The sequence below is a fragment of the Pipistrellus kuhlii genome, unplaced genomic scaffold (genome assembly GCF_014108245.1).
Source record: "Pipistrellus kuhlii isolate mPipKuh1 unplaced genomic scaffold, mPipKuh1.p scaffold_m20_p_16, whole genome shotgun sequence".
Lineage (NCBI taxonomy): Eukaryota > Metazoa > Chordata > Mammalia > Chiroptera > Vespertilionidae > Pipistrellus > Pipistrellus kuhlii.
Window position 1 is genome coordinate 25,747,114 of NW_023425471.1, and position 18,136 is coordinate 25,765,249.

The following is an 18,136-nucleotide window of genomic DNA, read 5'->3' on the forward strand; positions in this document are numbered from 1 at the left end:
TTGGTGGTGTGTATAAGGATGTCCACTGTATAACACTTTTGATTTTTCTGATGTTTGAAATTTTAATGCTAGCATATTAAAAAAAAAAAAAAAAAAGCTCCAAATATTTCTTCTAGAAATTTCATGGTTTCATTTTTTACATATAAACTTTTGTTTGAGCTGGAACCTATTTTGGCACAGGGTTGAAATGTTCATTAATTGTTGAAGTTATACAAACAAAACTTGATTTGCTAGATTGGAGAAAATGACCATTTTAAACCAATATGCCCCACTGCTTCTTGGCCTTTGAGCTAAGATCAAGTATAAATCAATATGTTTTACTTCATTTATAAAATTTTAATGCATCTGAAACTTATTATTTTACATGCTATAGGTAAGAATCATACTACATTTTTAAAAGTTGATTTTCAGTTATCCATTTAAACCAAATTCTTCTTTTTTGGTTCTTAATAGAGATATGATGATTATCTTTTACATTCCATGCTTGAAGGCCACCATTAAGTTATATCTTATCCTTCCATTTTCCAGTTCCCTTAATTTTCCTTTTATGTCTTATTTTCCCAGCTTTAATCATGATTGGAACTCCTTTTCGAATCATTGTTAAATTTTCCTGGTAATTTTATTAATTACATAAATATTCTTACTTACAATAAGTTCCAAAACACCATCCCCTTCATCAGCATTTTCTATCACAGTGGCTCCAAATCCAAGCTCTCGAATGAACTCAGCTATCATAGGGGGTTGTATAACAGTAGGATTATATCTTACTTCTGCTTTGCCAGCCATCAAAGCCACAAGTACAGAATATATTCCTAGGAGCATTGATAAGAAAAACAATTCAGATAACACACCTTTAAAAAAGAGTAACATTGCAAGGTTGTGGGTCTGATCCCCAGTCAGGGCACATACAAGAATCAACCAATAAATGCATAAACAAGTGGAACAACAAATTGATGTTTCTCTCTCTCTCAAAATCAATAATATTTTTGAAAATTTTAAGAAGAGTAATGTTTGTTTTTCATTTAACTGTGAAAGAATTAATGGAAATCTGGAGAAATTTGTTACTTAACTTAAATAGAATCTTAAAACCGAACCAAATAAAACTATTTGAAAAGAGGGCCTTATTATGGAAATTTTCAGTTTTATACACACACACACACACACACACGAGAGAACAACATAATAAATGTGATGTATCAATCACCCAGCTTCAACAATTTTCAATAATACCAGGCTAATTTTTCTTCTATGTTCTTATCCAAGTAGTCTCTGCCCTCTACTCTGATTATTTTCAAGCAAATCTCAGACATCATATCATTTCACATGTCAATATTTAAATATACATTTTTTAAAGATAGAGACTGTTCTCTTTAAAAATAAGCATAATACCATATAACAGCTAAAATAATTATTTAATATCATTAAATATCTAGGCAATATGCACATGTCCACAAGTGTCATATAACCGTTTATTAGTTAATTTAACACAGATTTTTGTTTGTTTGTTTGAATTAAGATCCAAATAAGGTCCATGAATTGCAATGAGTTGAGACCTAATCATATAAAGCATTTTTAGAAACTAATGCGATAGTCCTAGAGAAAGGAACTCATGATTTTAGATCACTGCAGTTGTAGCAAAGACTCTTAAGACTACCAACATACACATAATATCAAATTATAGTCATTTATTTAAATTCACCAAGTTTTACTGTCTGGCACACATTAATCTAAAGTGCTCTTATTTCTAGAATGAAAAAGTGCCACACACTTGTTAACAGAACAAAGGAGTTATGGCAGTCACACTGTTCTTTGGTGAAAGCCTTTTGTTAACAAACATCACGCTTCTCTAGGCCAGCTATTGATCTCATTGCCAGGAAGAAAAATTATTTCACATAGTAGAAAATGGCAGCTATTTCTAGGAATATGTGGTACTTAGTGGCTAACTGATAAGGAATGGGACCACTAGTCAGTAGGTCAGCTCTGGAGTTTGATAAAAAGGAAACTCCCACAAATATTAACTTAATAATTTTTATTAAGAAAACAAAGCATCTAATAGAACCTAAGTTTTCTATATCAAGTGCTTCTCTGGACTTTGTGGGTACCAACTAATTCAGAAGAATGATACACAGGAAAGTGTCACTAATAAGAGGATAGAGAAAGTAGGAAAAAAATATTTTTTGCTCATTTGAATGTAATCTTTAGCCAAACCAAAATAGAAGGGAAATTCTGGTTTATTAAGTTTCAAAAATAAGTTTAATATTTATTATGGATACTTTTAAAATTCTTACTTCAAAGTATAATTAGAAGTTTCTATTCAATTTTAGAAATATAATGAGCCTAAATTATGGGAAGACCAGTGTTACTTGGTTTAAAAAGGAAAAAGTCAGCCAAAACCAGTTTGGCTCAGTGGTGGAGCGTTGGTCTGCGGACTGAAAGGTCCCAGGTTCGATTCCGGTCAAGGCATGTACATTGGTTGCGGGCACGTCCCCGGTAGGGGGTGTGCAAGAGGCAGCTGGTCGATGTTTCTCTCCCATCGACGTTTCTAGCTCTCTATCCCTCTCCCATCCTCTCTGTAAAAAATCAATAAAATATATATTTTTTAAAAGTTTAAAAAAAAAAAAAAAAGGAAAAAAATCAATGTAGTCACCCCAGCTCGGCAATTGTATTCCTAATTGGGTTAAAAGGTGATAACGGGGATAATAGAGAGTAACTGGTAGAATCAATTTAATAATTTTTTTTAAAAAAGATTTGTAATTGGCACAGGCATTGCTTGTCTCATGAAACTTGCCCAAAATAGTTGATTATAAAATTAAACAGGAGTCCCAGAAATTTCTTTTTGCTTTCATTTGCTTGCAACCTCCTTCCTTTTCTTTTTTAATCAATCAAAGTGTAATATAAGCTTCAGCCTTGATTGCACTTTTATTAGTTATAATGGAGGCTGAAATAAAAGATGCAGAAGTGACAGAATGCAGACAAGACAATATTGAAATGAAAATGGCGCTGTATACATTTTGTTATAATGTTTTGATCTTATATATAAGGTGATTCTACTCACCCCAGACCTACTTTATTACTATATATACTTTGAGTTATTTCCCCAATAGTGGGAATAAGCTTTTACTAATCTTACTTATTCATCCCTTGTGACTAACAGCATGTATCTTTAACTACGACACTTGGGGTTAGGGGTGCCCATGACTTAAGTCTCATTAAACATAATCACATATCTCTATGGTTAAGAAATCTACTATGCCATATATGAAGTCCAATAATATAAATGTAAATGTATAAGCTAAAATATCTGAGTGTGACTAAATAAATAATGTAGAATTTCTAAGACTTTGTAACCTAAAATTACACAATATTAACTTTTTAAAAATATATTGTATTGATTTTTTACAGAGAGGAAAGGAGAGGGAAAGAGGGCTAGAAATATCGATGAGAGAGAAACAAGAATCAGCTGCCTCCTGCACACATCCTACCGGGGATGTGCCTGCAACCAAGATACATGCCCTTGACCAGAATTGAACCTGGGACCTTTCAGTCTGCAGACCGACGCTCTACCACTGAGCCAAACCAGTTAGGGCCACAATATTAACTTTTAAACGTTTTTACTGCAAGCAAAGTTCAACGATCAGACTGTTATAAGAGAACAATGTAAAAAGTGGACAAAAGAGATTTACAGTTGTGAGTATATGAAACACAGTTTATTATCCCGGTGCACAAAATTTGTGCATGGGGGGAAGGGGGAGGAGTGTCCCTCAGCCAGGCCTGCACCCTCTCCAATCTGGGACCCCTCAATGTATAACTGGCAGTCGGACATCCCTCTCAAAATCCAGAACTGCTGGCTCCTAGCTGCTTGCCTGCCTGTCTGATTGCCCCTAACTGCTTCTGCCTGCCAGCTTGATCGTCCCTAACTGCTCCCCTGCTGGCTTGATTGCCCCTAACCACCTCTGCCTCAGCCCCGCACCCGGGACCCTGGATTCCCTCCTCCAGCAGACCACAGGCACCCGGGATCCGGGCTTCCCTCCCTCTGGTCAGCCCTAGGCGCCTGGGCCAGCTGCAGCCGCAGGGGATGATGGGCAGGCGGCTTTGCCTGGGCTGCAGCCGCAAGTGCTGGCATCCGGGACCACAGGGTGGGCAGCTTCTCCGTCCCCCGGGACACAGTCAGCTGTAGGTGCTGATGCCCAGGACTGCACAGTGGGCAGCCTCTCCGTCTACCAGGCTATACCCAGCCTCAGGCACTGGCACTTGGTTTTCCTCTCTCCCCTAGGACATGGGACAGGCAGATATGAGGCTTCTGCACCTGGCTGCGGCCTGGGATCATGGGGCAGGCAGCTTCTTGGTCTCCCTGGCTGCAGCCAGCCTCAGGCAATGGCGCCCAACTTCTCCGACTCCTACAGGCCCAGAGCGGCTAGGGGGCAGGGCCGCTGCCATCTTTGTCAAGTTAATTTGCATACTCACTCATGATTAGCTGAAGTATGGTTATAGTATTATTTATATTATTTGTCTTCTTATTGTTATTATTTCATATCCTTACTTATGATTTATATTTTAGTAACAATGGCTAGTAATTTAACCTACTTTTTCCCACCCATGTACAGTAATTCTAAACAAACTTGGTTTTAGTCTTATGCTTGGTCTAGGTATAGTAACAATTTATGAACTTTAGTTGTCAGTTTTACATATAACTTTATTAGGAAATTTGTATGTTTTTTGAAATACATTGCAACCAAGGTCCATAAAGAGTAATAATCTTGCCCTAGCCAATTTGGCTCAGTGGATAGAATGTTGGCCTACGGACTGAAGGGTTCTGGGTTTGATTCTGATCAGGGGCACGTGCCCAGGATGCCAGCTCGATTCCCAGTGCAGAGAGGCAGCCAATCAATGATTCTCTCTCATCATTGTTTCTATCTCTCTCCCCCTCTCCCTTCCTCTCTGAAACAAATAACAATATATATTTTTTAAAAAATAGTAATTTAATGTATTTCCTTTTTATATTTTTCCTACAAGTTTCATTGATATTAAAATGTGATCATAAAGCAAACGAGATAGGAACCATATATAAGGGAACAAAACTCTAACAACAACTGGCTGTTAGAAAGTCAAGGCTATCCTGAACATTACTGATAGTCTTTAGGAGGTCTTGGCAAGAATTATAAACATGGTAACAAAATACATACAAAGACAAAAATGTCGGAGTTCTCAAACTAGAACATAAAACAATAAGCTTTAAGAGTATCTCACCTTCTTCTCGTCTTAAATTCCGTTCAATGTTTGCCACACAGGAAGCACAAGTCATACCGGTGACTTGTATGTAACACTTAGATGACGTCTTTGTCTCTTCCTTGTTGTGAATTGGTGTCATAATTTTAGTATAAAATTCATTAGCTGCAGTCGAATGTGGCATTTCTGATGAGGGCTGAGCTATTACCACCAATGGCTCATTTGTACCTGGCAGACAGGGAAAGATTCTTTTCATTTGAGGTATTCTCCAGCTGCATCCTAGTCATTCATCACAATCCACCGCCAGACACTGTCAACCCATTCCTTTGAAAGCAGCTTGGACCTATGTTATCTTTATACTTTCTAGGAAGTGACTTCTAATTTCAATGCTGACCATCCAGTTTTAAGGAAAGTCTAAACTGAGTAAATAAAACTTTGGTTATATCAAGTTATTTCAGTCATTATTTCCATCCCAAACCCTAAGTAGAGAACAGTTTGTTAATGGATAGCTCTTATTTTTATAGCTGATTTTTATCACCATGCTAACAATTTGCATATGTATTAAAGCAATTTGTGGTGTAGTAAATGGAACCAAAAGCAATTTACAAAACAGCATTGCAGTATAATGTTATTTAAATTTTTGAGTGTATTTATATATGAAAACATGCATCAGAAAGCCTTGGAGGCTACATACCAAACTATGAACAGTGGCTACTTCTGTTAGAACAGGAACAGAATGACAGACAAATAAACAAATTTACTCTATAGATACTTTTGTATTGTTTGAATTTTTAACACTAATATATTGTATTCTTAAAACTAAAATGTCTTTGTGGACAATGGAAGAAGAGACAAGGAATAAGTTAGCAATAATTTTAATTTTGCACAAAGGAGTACTTAAGAATCTCGTTGTAGAATGCTTATGGTATTTGGAACAGTGAGAAGTGCCTAGCATCCTAGAAGCTCCCCTGAAGTCTCAAAAAAGCTGCTATTTCCGTTTTTAGTTTATTCAGTGCAGTATTAATCACCTCCCAGAAGGAATAAAAATACACTCTCTAGCATATCCATGCACCTGTAAAAAAAAAAAAAATCTAAAGATTTTCTACTCTCCTGCAGAAATAAGGAAGAAAAGAAGTGGAAATTTCCAATAACCTATCTAACTTGTTCTTTCTTCCCTTTGAGCAAAAATCTGGTTCAGGTCTATATGGAGAGCTGACAGAGGAAGCCCTACATAGCAGAATTGGTTCCTAGGATGCTGAAGAAGGGCATCTTTAAAGAAACTGTAACAAAAGCCTAACCATTTCTCTGATGAATATAATGACAATCAGTATAATAATGGCTCTAAAATTTTAATGCGCATACAGTCACCTGGGGAATCTTATTAAATGTAGATCTGATTCAGTACATGTAGGGTAGGAGCCTGAGATTCTGTTTTTCTACCAGTCTGGGTAAAGCAATGGACATTTTAAATAGCAAATGCCTAGATTCCTCCAATTCTGAAATTACTCAGTCTTGAGTGAGTCACTCAGACTATGAGAGCATCATTCAGAACATAGCGGGCAAAATTTACCAAAGAGTACTGTAATGTTAAAGAACTCACAAAGGAGGCTCATTTACCCAAAGGAAATAGCTTTGGCTTTGAAAAAAAAATTAATCTCACCAGAATCTTACTTTAATTCTCTCATAATTACTACCAAGACTTAATTTTTTGAACTTGGACAATGAAAAATGTTTATACTGCAAATTAGTTTATGTCTTATTCCAGAAGAAGTTAGTTTTTTCAGGCATGAGAGGTAATCTCCAATTTCGACACTATAAGTACAGTATTAAATTAAAATGTTATAAAAAATAAGTCATAGAGGCAGTCCCTTTTAGTTACACTGGCATGACCTCTCAACACAATGTATAAGTTAAAAAGCCACAATGAATTAAGTGGGTATAGTTTATTTAAATTAGCTTTTCTATTGGCTGTCGTAACACTACTAATTCCTAAATGAATTCAAAAAAAAGGTTAACTTTCCTGCACTTGAGGCACCAATCAGAAAAGATTCTAAAAATTTCAAGAAAGGGTTTCTATTTTTAAAAAATATATTTTATTGATTTTTTACAGAAAGGAAGGGAGAGGGATAGTTAGAAACATCGATGAGAGAGAAACATAGATCAGCTGTCTCCTGCACACCCCCTATTGGGGATGTGCCCACAACCAAGGTACATGCCCTTGACCAGAATCGAACCTGGGACCTTTCAGTCTGTAGGCCGACGCTCTATCCACTGAGCCAAACCGGTTTTGCCAAAGAAAGGGTTTCTAATCCAATCCTCAAAACTGGTAGGTTCAGTGTCTAAACTAACGTAAAGAATAAATACATAATCAGAAAATGGTTTAAAAACAATTATTCAAAAAAAGTTATATATGCCGGAACCGTTTTGGCTCAGTGGATAGAGCGTCGGCCTGTGGACTGAAAGGTCCCGGGTTCGATTCCGGTCAAGGGCATGTGCCTGGTTGCGGGCACATCCCCAGTAGGGGGTGTGCAAGAGGCAGCTGATCGATGATTCTCTCTCATCGATGTTTCTAACTCTCTATCCCTCTCTCTTCCTCTCTGTGAATAAATCAATAAAATATATTTTTTTAAAAAGTTATATATGTGTGTTTTTATTTATGTGTATGTATAGATGTCTATCTGTTGATAGATAAAGAGAATGATAAAACAATTGTGGTAAAATATTAACAAGTGGGGAATGTGAGTACAATTGGTACACAGAAATTCTTTGTACTATTCTTGCAGCTTCTCTGTAAGTTTGAAATTAAAGATTAAAAAGGTTACAAAAAGGAAAGGAATTTAATCAAGTATTTTGTTTGCTTTAACTGGTTAGTGAAGACAACGTCATATATTATGTCTGCTTAAGAAAATGATGAGATTGATGGTCATAAAAACACCCCCATTTTTTCTCATTATCTTCTTTAATATTTACGGCTTATGCAGGACTAGTAGGACATGAAAATGAAATGTGCTGATCTCTGTTTGGGTCAGGTCACAGTGGTATACAATGGATCAGTACTGACACTGACATTCAAAAAATGGGTAGCAACAATTCTGGTGGCATTTTAAACATTGATTGATCTCTAGCAAAACACAAAATACAATCATTTGATGTCAACCTTTTATCCCAATAATATGGGTCACTGTAGCCACTATTCTACCTATTCTTTTATGGTTTTTTTCACCATGTCCATCAATGTGTTTATGAGCCCTAACAGATGCATGGCACATAACAGGCTCCTGGCAATTATTTGCTGAATAATCAAATCCTAGCACCCTTAACAATAGTAGGTTGAAGTAAAAATCATTTTTAAAAGTTACTGAACAGCCCAGGCCGGTGTTGGTCAGTGGTGACAGTGTTGGCCTGCACACAGAATGGTCATGGGTTCGACTCCCAGTCGAGGGCATGTACCTGGATTGCAGGTTCAATCCCGGGTCCCAGTTGGGACATGCGTGGGAGGCAACCAATCAATGTGTGTCTCTCTCACATCAATATTTCTCTCTCTCCTCTCTCTCTCTTCCCTCTCCGCTACCCCTCCCACTCTCTCTAAAAATCAATGGAAACATCCTCGGGTAAGGATTAAAAACAAGTTACTGAACATGTTGCATTCATGGTTCTGAGGACGTAAATGACAGACATGGTGCCAGCACTAACAAGTACTCTTGAATTCCACTTACTGGTCTGATCAGAATGTCTCCTATTGCTCAAGTACATCTTTGAATTCATCTAAGGTAATTAGAAAGTTCAACTTTTGCTGCACCCATATTTCTTTTCTTTTAATTTCTTTATTAAGTTATTACATACATCTTCTCATTCCAATATTAGCCCCCCCCATGCACCCATATTTCTTATATAAAACCTCATACATGCTAGCTATTTTAAATTATATTATATAATGTTATTGCATTAAATGAACAATGTTAATATACTGTAGATTAAATTCAGAGGTTTTATTCAAAGAGGTCAATGCAGCAAATTATTCAGACAAGTGCTTCTCAAACTTTAATGTGTATATTAATTACTGGAGGAGCTTATTAAAATTCAAATATAGACTCTGTTACAAAAATATAGACCCAAGTGAAAAGAACAAATTCCATTTTGAGGTCCAGTCTGAAAGTTTGTGCAGTCATTGCTTATGATATGATAGATACCAGATTTGATCATAAAAAATATTTGTTTCATACCATATGTAATATAATTTGGGTTTCTATATATATAAGAGCCATAGGAATATCACAGTGTAAGTAACTTGTTTGACTGATATTGATGTAAATTAAACTTATTTATGTAGTGGTAATCATTGACAACATAATACATCATGTATGCTAAAATATTTTACTTTAACAGAAACTCTGAGGAATAATTCAACATGAATTAGTGAAATGTGAATCAATATAATTTCAAATATTGTCATTTTGAACATTTAAAAGTTGTGATGATAGATACAATTAAATTTTGCTGAACTAATTTTAGTCATTTTTATGGCTACTTGATAGAATTTCACATCTAATATTTCCAATTTAAATTTTTTTTCTTGATTATTTAATAATTTCCTTTTACAATTATAGATTCTTATAATTTATTCAGACTTTTAGTTTTGGAGACTCTTTATACATTTTAGTATTCTGAATAAATTTTCTAATAGGGAATTACTTATCTCTATTAGAAAATCTTGGTCTGAAATTTTCTTTATGAAAATGAGAATTCTAGGTAGGAATATAAAATTGTACAGCTACTTTTAAAAAGATTTTGGCAGTTCCTAAAAATGTGAAATATAATATGTTCACCATAAGACCCAGAAATTCCACTCCTACATATGTACCTAGGATAAATAAAAACATATTCATGCAAAATATTGTATACAAATTGGCCATAGCAGCATTACTTATAATTAGAGGCCCCATGCACGAAATTCATGCAAGGGGCTCAGCCCTCACAGCCCCAGCTTCATCTGGAAGGTAGTCCAGACGGTCATTCTGCTGTTGGCTCTAATTAGCACATTACCTCTTTATTATATAGGATAGCCAAGGAGTGGAAACAACCTAACTTTATATCAGTTGATAAATGGAGAAACAAAATGAGGTATATACATACAAAAGAATACTATATAGCAATAAAAATAAATAATGTACTGATACATGTTATGAACATGCACACCTTGAAAACATTATGCTAAGTGAAAGCAGACACAAAAGGACAAATGTTCTATGATTACACTTACTAGTACATGGTACCCAGAGTTGTGAAATTCATAACAACAAATATAGAACAATAGATACAGGGGCTGGGGTAGGGAAAATGGGAAGTCAGTGCTAATGAGTATGAGGTTTCTTTTGCAAGTGATAAAATGTTCTAAAATTAGATAGTGGTAATGACTACAAAACCATGTGAATATAGTAAAAACCACTGGATTGTGAAATTTTTTAAAAATTTTAATCCTCACCTGAGCACATTTTTTCCATTGAACCTTAGAGAGTGAAAGAAAAGGGAAGAGATGGACAAAGAGAAACATCCATGTGACAGACACACATCGATTGGTTGCCTCCCACATGCGGCCTGACTAGGGCCAGGGGTCATTCCTGCAACCAAGGTACATGCTCTAGACCGGGAATCAAACCCATGACCCTTCAGTGTGCCAGCCGATGCTATAACCGCTGAACATCAGACTGTGTACTTTAAAAGGGTGAATTTTAAGGTATGTTAACTCTATCCTGACTTTAAAAAGTGAGAATTCTATAATTTCTAACTTTTGCCATGAATATAAGAATGTTTAGTATATCTCTGGGTCCTCTTCCACTAAAAATTATCTACCATAATAATTTAAGCTGGGTTTAATATAATTTTTATGCTTCTCAGTTTTAGTGAGTTTGAAAAAAATATTTATTTGATATCCTTCATTTTGATCAGAAGAGCAAAGGTTACTAATGGCATTGTCTGGTAATTCGTTATACAACTTTTCCATTATTATTTACAGCAAGACATTTCATTAGGGCATTTCCAGTTTAATTTAAGGCTACGTGCAATTCCAATTTAAAACAATAGCTTTACATTGGCAACTTCCATTGTATATACATTTATTATTTCAGTTCAAGGTAACAACTGTCAGAAAATAGGAAGACTTTGGGCCAGGTCTGGAGTAAGTTGAATGCCTAAATTTAAACTCATGATTTAAATGTTATGATTTAATTCTATGTTTTTTCTTTTTAAAACAATATTTGCTTTTCATATTATATATACACTAGAGGCCCAGTGCACAAAATTTGTACACTGGGGGGGGGGTGTCCCTCAGCCCCACCTGCACCCTCTCCAATCTGGGGCCCCGTGGGATCGACCTAAATGGGCAGTTGGACAACCCTCTCACAATCCAGGACTGCTGGCTCCCAACTGCTCACCTGCCTGCCTTCCTGATTGCCCCTAACCGCTTCTGCCTGCCAACCTAACAGCCCTCCCCTGCAAGTCTGGTTGCCCCTAACTGTCCTCCCCTGCAGGCCTGGGTCTCCCCAAATGTCCTCCCCTGCAGGCCTTGATCTCCCCAAATGTCCTTCCCTGAAGGCCTGGTCCCCCCAAACTGCCCTCCTCTGTAGGCCTGGTCACCCCCAACTGCCCTCCATGCTGGCCCAGTCACCCCTAACTGCCCTCCCCTGCAGGCCTGGTCCCTCCAAACTGCTCATCCCTACTGGCTTAGGCTTGCCCAAGTGCCCTCTTCTGCTGGCCCGGTCACCCCTAACTGCCCTCCCTGCTGGCCTGATTGCCCACAACTGCCCTGCCCTGCAGACCTGGTACCCCCAACTTGTGCCCCCTGGTGCCCTTCCTTGCTGGCCTGGTCCCACCAACTACCCTTCCCTTCAGGCCTGGGTCCCCTCCAACTGCCTTCCCTTGCTGGCCTGGTGCCCCCACAACTGCCCTCCCCTGTGGGCCTATTCCCCCCAACTCCTCACCCCTGCAGGCTGGGCCCCCCCTAACTGCTCTCCTGCAGGCCTGGTTCCCCCAGCTGCCCACAACTGCCCTCCCCTGCAAGCCATCTTGGGTCCACATGGGGTCAGCCATCTTTGACCACATGGGGGTTGCCATTTTGTATCTTGGAGTGATGGTCAATTTGCATATTACCCTTTTATTAGATAGGATATATACATACATACATTCTCATCATAAAAAATCTTAAAATGCATAGGAAAGTACAAGGGAAACAAACATCACCATTAATCTTTCATTCATTAATAAACATTGTCAAAATTTTAGTTCATTTCCTGCCAGGAATTTTATTAATTCATATACATAAATAACAATATATGATATAAAAATCTTTAAACATATGTTTGATACTGATATGCATCTCTTTAGCTTTTCTTTTTTTCATTTAACCAAGTATGTGACACTCTCCTCTAGAATTAAGTACATTTAATACCAGAATTTTTATGGTTTCATATTTAGTTAAGGTTTCTAGTTTTTAAATAATTATGTAAACATCTTTATGCATATTTTTTTATTTAATAAATCTTTATTGTTCAGATTATTACAATTGTTTCTCCTTTTCCCCCCCATAGCTCTCCTCCACATGGTTCCCACCCCACCCTCTGCCCTTACCTCCCAGCATTGTCCTCATCCACAGGTGTACTATTTTTGTCCAGTCTCTTCCCACACCCCCACACCCTTTCCCCCTGAGAATTGTCAGTCCACTCCCTTTCTATGTCACTGATTTTGTTATTTTGACCAGACCATTCTGTTCTTCAGACTTTTTATTGCTTGATTTTTTTTAAATATATTTTATTGATTTTGTACAGATAGGAAGGGAGAGAGACAGAGTTAGAAACATCCATGAGAGAGAGTCATCGATCAGCTGCCTCCTGCACACCCCCCACTGGGGATATGCCCGCAACCAAGGTACATGCCCTTGACCGGAATCGAACCCGGGACCCGTCAGTCCCCAAGCCGACGCCCTATCCATTGAGCCAAACCGGTTTCGGCTTATTGCTTGATTTTTAGGTTCCTTGTTGATAGATATGTATTTGTTGTTCATAATTTTTATCTTTTCTCCTTCTCCTTCTCCTCCTCCTCCTCCTTCTTCTTCTTCTTCCTCTTCTTCTTCAAGAATACCTTTCAGGCTCAGTGGTAGAGCGTCGGTCTGCAGACTGAAAGGTCCCAGGTTCGATTCTGGTCAAGGGCATGTACATTGGTTGCGGGCACATTCCTGGTAGGGGATGTGCAAGAGGCAGCTGGTCGATGTTTCTCTCTCATCGACGTTTCTAGCTCTCTATCTCTCTCCCTTCCTCTCTGTAAAAAATCAATAAAAATATATTTTAAAAAAATACCTTTCAGCATTTCATATACTACTGGTTTGGTGGTGATGAACTCCTTTAGCTTTTTCTTATATGTGAAGCTCTTTATCTGACCTTCAATTCTGAATGATAGATAGCTTTGCTGAGTAATCTTGGTTGTAGGTTCTTGCTATTCATCACTTTGAATATTTCTTGTCACTCCCTTCTGGTCTGCATAAGTTTCTATTGAAAAATCAGCTGACAATCGTATGGGTACTCCCTCGTAGGTAACTGTTTTTCTCTTGCTACTTTTAATATTCTTTGTCTTTTGCTCTTGGCATTTTAATTCTGATGTGTCTTGGTGTGGTCCTCTTTGGATTCCTTCTGTTTGGGGTTCTGTGCGCTTCCTGGGCTTGTAAGTCTATTTCTTTCACCAGGTGAGTGAAGTTTTCAGTCATTATTTCTTTAAATAGCTTTTCAGTATCTTGTTCTCTCTCTTCTTCTGGCACCCCCATAATTCTGATGTTGGTATGCTTGAAGTTGTCCCAGAGGCTTCTTACACTATCTTCAAGTTTTTGGATTCTTTTTCCTTTTTGCTTTTTTGATTGTTTTTTGCTTCTTTGTATTTCAAATCTTTGACTTAATTCTTGTGTTCCTCTAGTCTGCTGTTGGGTCTCTGTATAATATTTTTTTATTTCAGTCAGTGTATGTTTAATTTTTAGTTGGTCCTTTTTCATATCCTCGAGGGTCTCACTAAATTTCTCTGCCTTTTCTAGAAAATTCTTGAAAAACCTTATAACCATGGTTTTGAACTCCATATCCAGTCATTTGTTTTCCTCCATTTCTTTCGTTTGTGATCTGTTTTTTTGTCTCTGCATTTTTGGTGCTTCCCTAAGTAGGTAGGGTAGCTTTGTGTGCTAGGTATCCTATAGGGCTCAGTGGTTCAGTCTCCCCAGTTACCTGAGGTGGACACTCTTGGTGCACCTCTTTGTGGACTGTGTGTCCAGCCTTGTTGTAGTTAAGCCTTGATTGTTGTTTGTATCACTGAGAGGAAATGACCTCCAGGCCAGTTGGCTGTGAGGATCAGCTGTGTCTATGCCAGGAGAACTTCTGTGCTGGAGACAGCCCTATAAGACAAAACTTGCAAAATTGCAAAAGCCTCTGTGCTCAGTTTGGATGGGGTGGAGCAGGCGTCTTCAAACTACGGCCCGCGGGCCACATGCGGCCCGCAGAGGAGTCTGATCCAGCCCGCCAGGTTTTTTGGGCAGTGAGCGCAGCCGAGGTGTTACAGTAGGAATTAGTAGTTCATATAGTCCGGCCCTCCAGCTCTCTGAGGGACCGTGATCTGGCCCCCACTTTAAAAAGTTTGAGGACCCCTGGGGTGGAGTCTCAGGGCTGAGCAGACAATCTTGGCTCCTGTCAGCCCTGCCTATGAGGCCCCTGGGTCTCAGTGTCCCTCGGTAATTGCTGCAAGCACCTCTGAGAGAAAGCCGCCCTCAAGTTTCATCCATTGCCAGACAGTCCAGTTTCTCCCCCAATGAATCTGGATTCCCAGATTCTCACCCAGAACTGGTGTTCAGTGTAGTCAGGAGCTTCCGGTTCCTTCCAGGTAGTGAAAGTCAGCAGCACACTCAGCAGTCAGTTCTCTCTGCATGCACTTGCACACACGCCTCCAGACCTCTGCCTTACGTGGCTCCCCTGAGTTTCTGCCTGACAGTCCATATTCCCTCCGTAAGAGCCTGGGTTCCCAGGGTCTTGCCCGGAACTGGGGTTTAGTGCAGTTGGGAGTTCTCGATTCCCTCCCGCTAGGGAAAGCCAGCGGCAACCTCAGCAGTCAGTCCTCTCTGTGCACATTCACATGCGCACCTCTAGATCCCTGTCTTCCATGGCTCCCCCGAGTCTTTGTGTGCCTTTCTCTCTGACAGTCCAGACTCCCCCTATATGAGCCTAGGTCCACAGGGTCTTGCCCGGAACTGGGGTTCATGCAGTCAGAACTGGGATTCAGTGCAGTAGGGAACTTCCTTCTCCTTCCCACCAGAGAAAGCCAGCCAAGCACTAAGCCGCCCTTCCTCTCTCTGTGCTTATCTCCATACCTCAGCCCTTTGCAGCTCCTCTGATTCTCTGTGAGCTTTTCTCTTTCCTTTTAGTTGTAGAATTTCCACTCAGCCAGCTTTCCTGTGGTTCTGGGTGTCCATTCTGTCTTTTTGTTGTAGTTTTTTAAAATTGTTGTGCAAGGCAGCAGTTTAGGTGCTAACCTATACCACCAACTTAGTTTCTCTCCCCTTATGCATCTTTGTATATACAATACATCCATACATCCGTACCTCCATAGGACTTATTTCTAAAAAGTGGAATTACAATGCCTATTACCAGGTTAATACTCATTTCTCATTGATAAAAGACAAAAGAACCAGCAAAATGGAGATAAAAGAACATTATGAAAATCAAAGGAAAAAGTGATAAAGATACCAAGATAGCTGCAAAGTAGGTGGAAGATAAACTCACTTGCTCCTGGCCCCAAACCAGATTTACAACTAAATTATAGAGCAATCAATGTGAATAACCAAATGAAAGCTAGCTGAACTGAAATACTAAAATCAAGGATTTATAGAAGCCACATAGAAACTACCATGTTTCCCCGAAAATAAGACATCCTTGAAAATAAGACCTAGCGCAACTTTGGGAGAAAAAATTAATATAAGACACTGTCTTATTTTCGGGGAAACAGGGTAGTAAGAAGGGCAGAAATGCAGAACTGGCTGGCCCTCACACCCACATGTAGGGATGAAGAGCCAGGGGGATATCTCAGCTGCAAAACTCCCTACACATAGAAGTGATGGGTCTCAACCCAGTGCAGGGAACCCCATCCCAGAGTGACAAGGAAGGGAAGAGGAGCCCACATAGCAACTGCTGGGTCAAATCAGTGGAGATTCAATCAGCCTGGAAGAGAAGATAATCTGCTAGAGACCCAGAAACCAACTTCCCAAATAGAGCGCTCCTATTGTTACAGCACCAAACTGAGGAGAACACTGCCTAGTCCTCACGCTACTGGCCATACCACTCTGCCAGGCTCAGGTCCTACAGAGTGGTCTACTGACTGCAATGAGCTGAGACTTTTGGAGTGCTCTTTTTCTTTTTCTGGAGAAGCTTTTGGTGCAAACTCGGACAATGATTAAACTGTGTCACTTTGGAAAGAGGATCATACTTCCATACCTCGAGAGCATACCTGTTCCCTCACCCAGTGCTGTAGGCCTTACTGAGTTCAGTCATGCTGAGGGGATTGCAGAACACTGGGACTTTTGGAGTGTCTCCTAGGCAGGCTTTTGTCTGGGAGTTAGATGGGAGGGGGCTGAGTTGTGTGACTGCAAGTTGAATCACTCCTATCTCCACTGCAAGCTCAGCCCACTATCCCAGGAAAGGTGAGAAGTGTCTGCCCTCCGACATGTTTGCTGGCAGCATCCCCAAAAGAAGATTTTTTGTCCTTCCCAAGTCCCAGTGACCCCACCTGGATGAGCTCAGTTCTGCAGGGGGAAGATGGGACATTCAGGGTGTGTTTCCCTCAGCTACTGTCTGGAACTGGGACAAAATACGTGGGCCTGTCCTGCAGGATTGGTCAATACCACCCCAAAGGGAGACTCTTTTTATTTATCTTCCTGAGTCCCAGTGGCTCCATCCTGTTGAGCTTGTTCCTACAGAGGGTATTGCTGGCTGCACCCAATCTGTACCTGTGGCATGCTCCTCCAGGGTGAACTACAGTTGGAAGCTCTGACAGAGACAGAGTTGTTTGGCTCTGAAGTAGGGGCCACTTTGCACTCAAATGACTGTATGACTGTGGAGCCCCAAGTAGGGGACCCACTAGCCCCATCCTCCTGACCCATCTCACCCCACCCTACTGAGCTGATAGCCTGTAGAAGGCTCTGTGCATCATGGCCAGCCTGGGCCCACTCTACAGCCTTTCTTTTAAAGGCTCTAGAGAAATACCAGGCAAACTCTGGGGGAGGCAGAGTAGCTGACAAGTGGAGGCAGACCTCAAGGAGCCTTGGAGTTTTATAGATACCATTTTGTGTCCCTCAGCCCAGCCTGCACCCTCTCCAATCTGGGACCCCTCGGGGGATGTCCTACTGCTAGTTTAGGCCTGATCACAATCCGGGACTGCTGGCTCCCAACCGTCGCCTGCCTATCTGCCTAATTGCCCCTAACTGCTTCTGCCTGCCAGCCTGACTGCCTCCTAACCACTCCCCTGCCTGGTTGCCCCTAACAGCTCTCCCTGAAGGCCTGGGCCCCCTTGACTGCCCTCCCCTGCATGCCCCATCACCCCCAACTGCCCTCCCCTGCTGTCCTATTTGCCCCTAACTGCCTTTCCTAGCCAGCCATCTTGTGATGACATGGGGACGGCCATCTTGTGACAGCATGGGGGCCACCATCTTGTGACCACATGGGGGTGGCCATATTGTGACCACATGGGGGCAGCCATATTGTGACCACATAGGGTGGCAATCTTGTGCAAGGGCATGGCAGTCAATTTGCATATTACCTCTTTATTAAATAAGATGTGTCCAGCTCTAAGCTGGAGAAAGCTGACCCTTGTACACAGATTGGTCCCTCTCATACAACCC

The 18,136-nt window shown here is 40.0% G+C and overlaps 1 protein-coding gene across 1 annotated transcript in view; it reads right to left on the minus strand.

The window, feature by feature from the left end:
- Window positions 1-18,136, minus strand: part of ATP7A (ATPase copper transporting alpha) — a 138,059-nt gene that overhangs the window by 44,282 nt on the left and 75,641 nt on the right. The window contains exons 5-6 of the mRNA XM_036439860.2: window positions 5,248-5,454; window positions 649-812 (exon numbers count right to left, since the gene is read on the minus strand). Coding sequence (XP_036295753.1) covers window positions 649-812; window positions 5,248-5,454 — 371 coding nt within the window. The remainder of the gene's footprint in view (window positions 1-648; window positions 813-5,247; window positions 5,455-18,136) is intronic.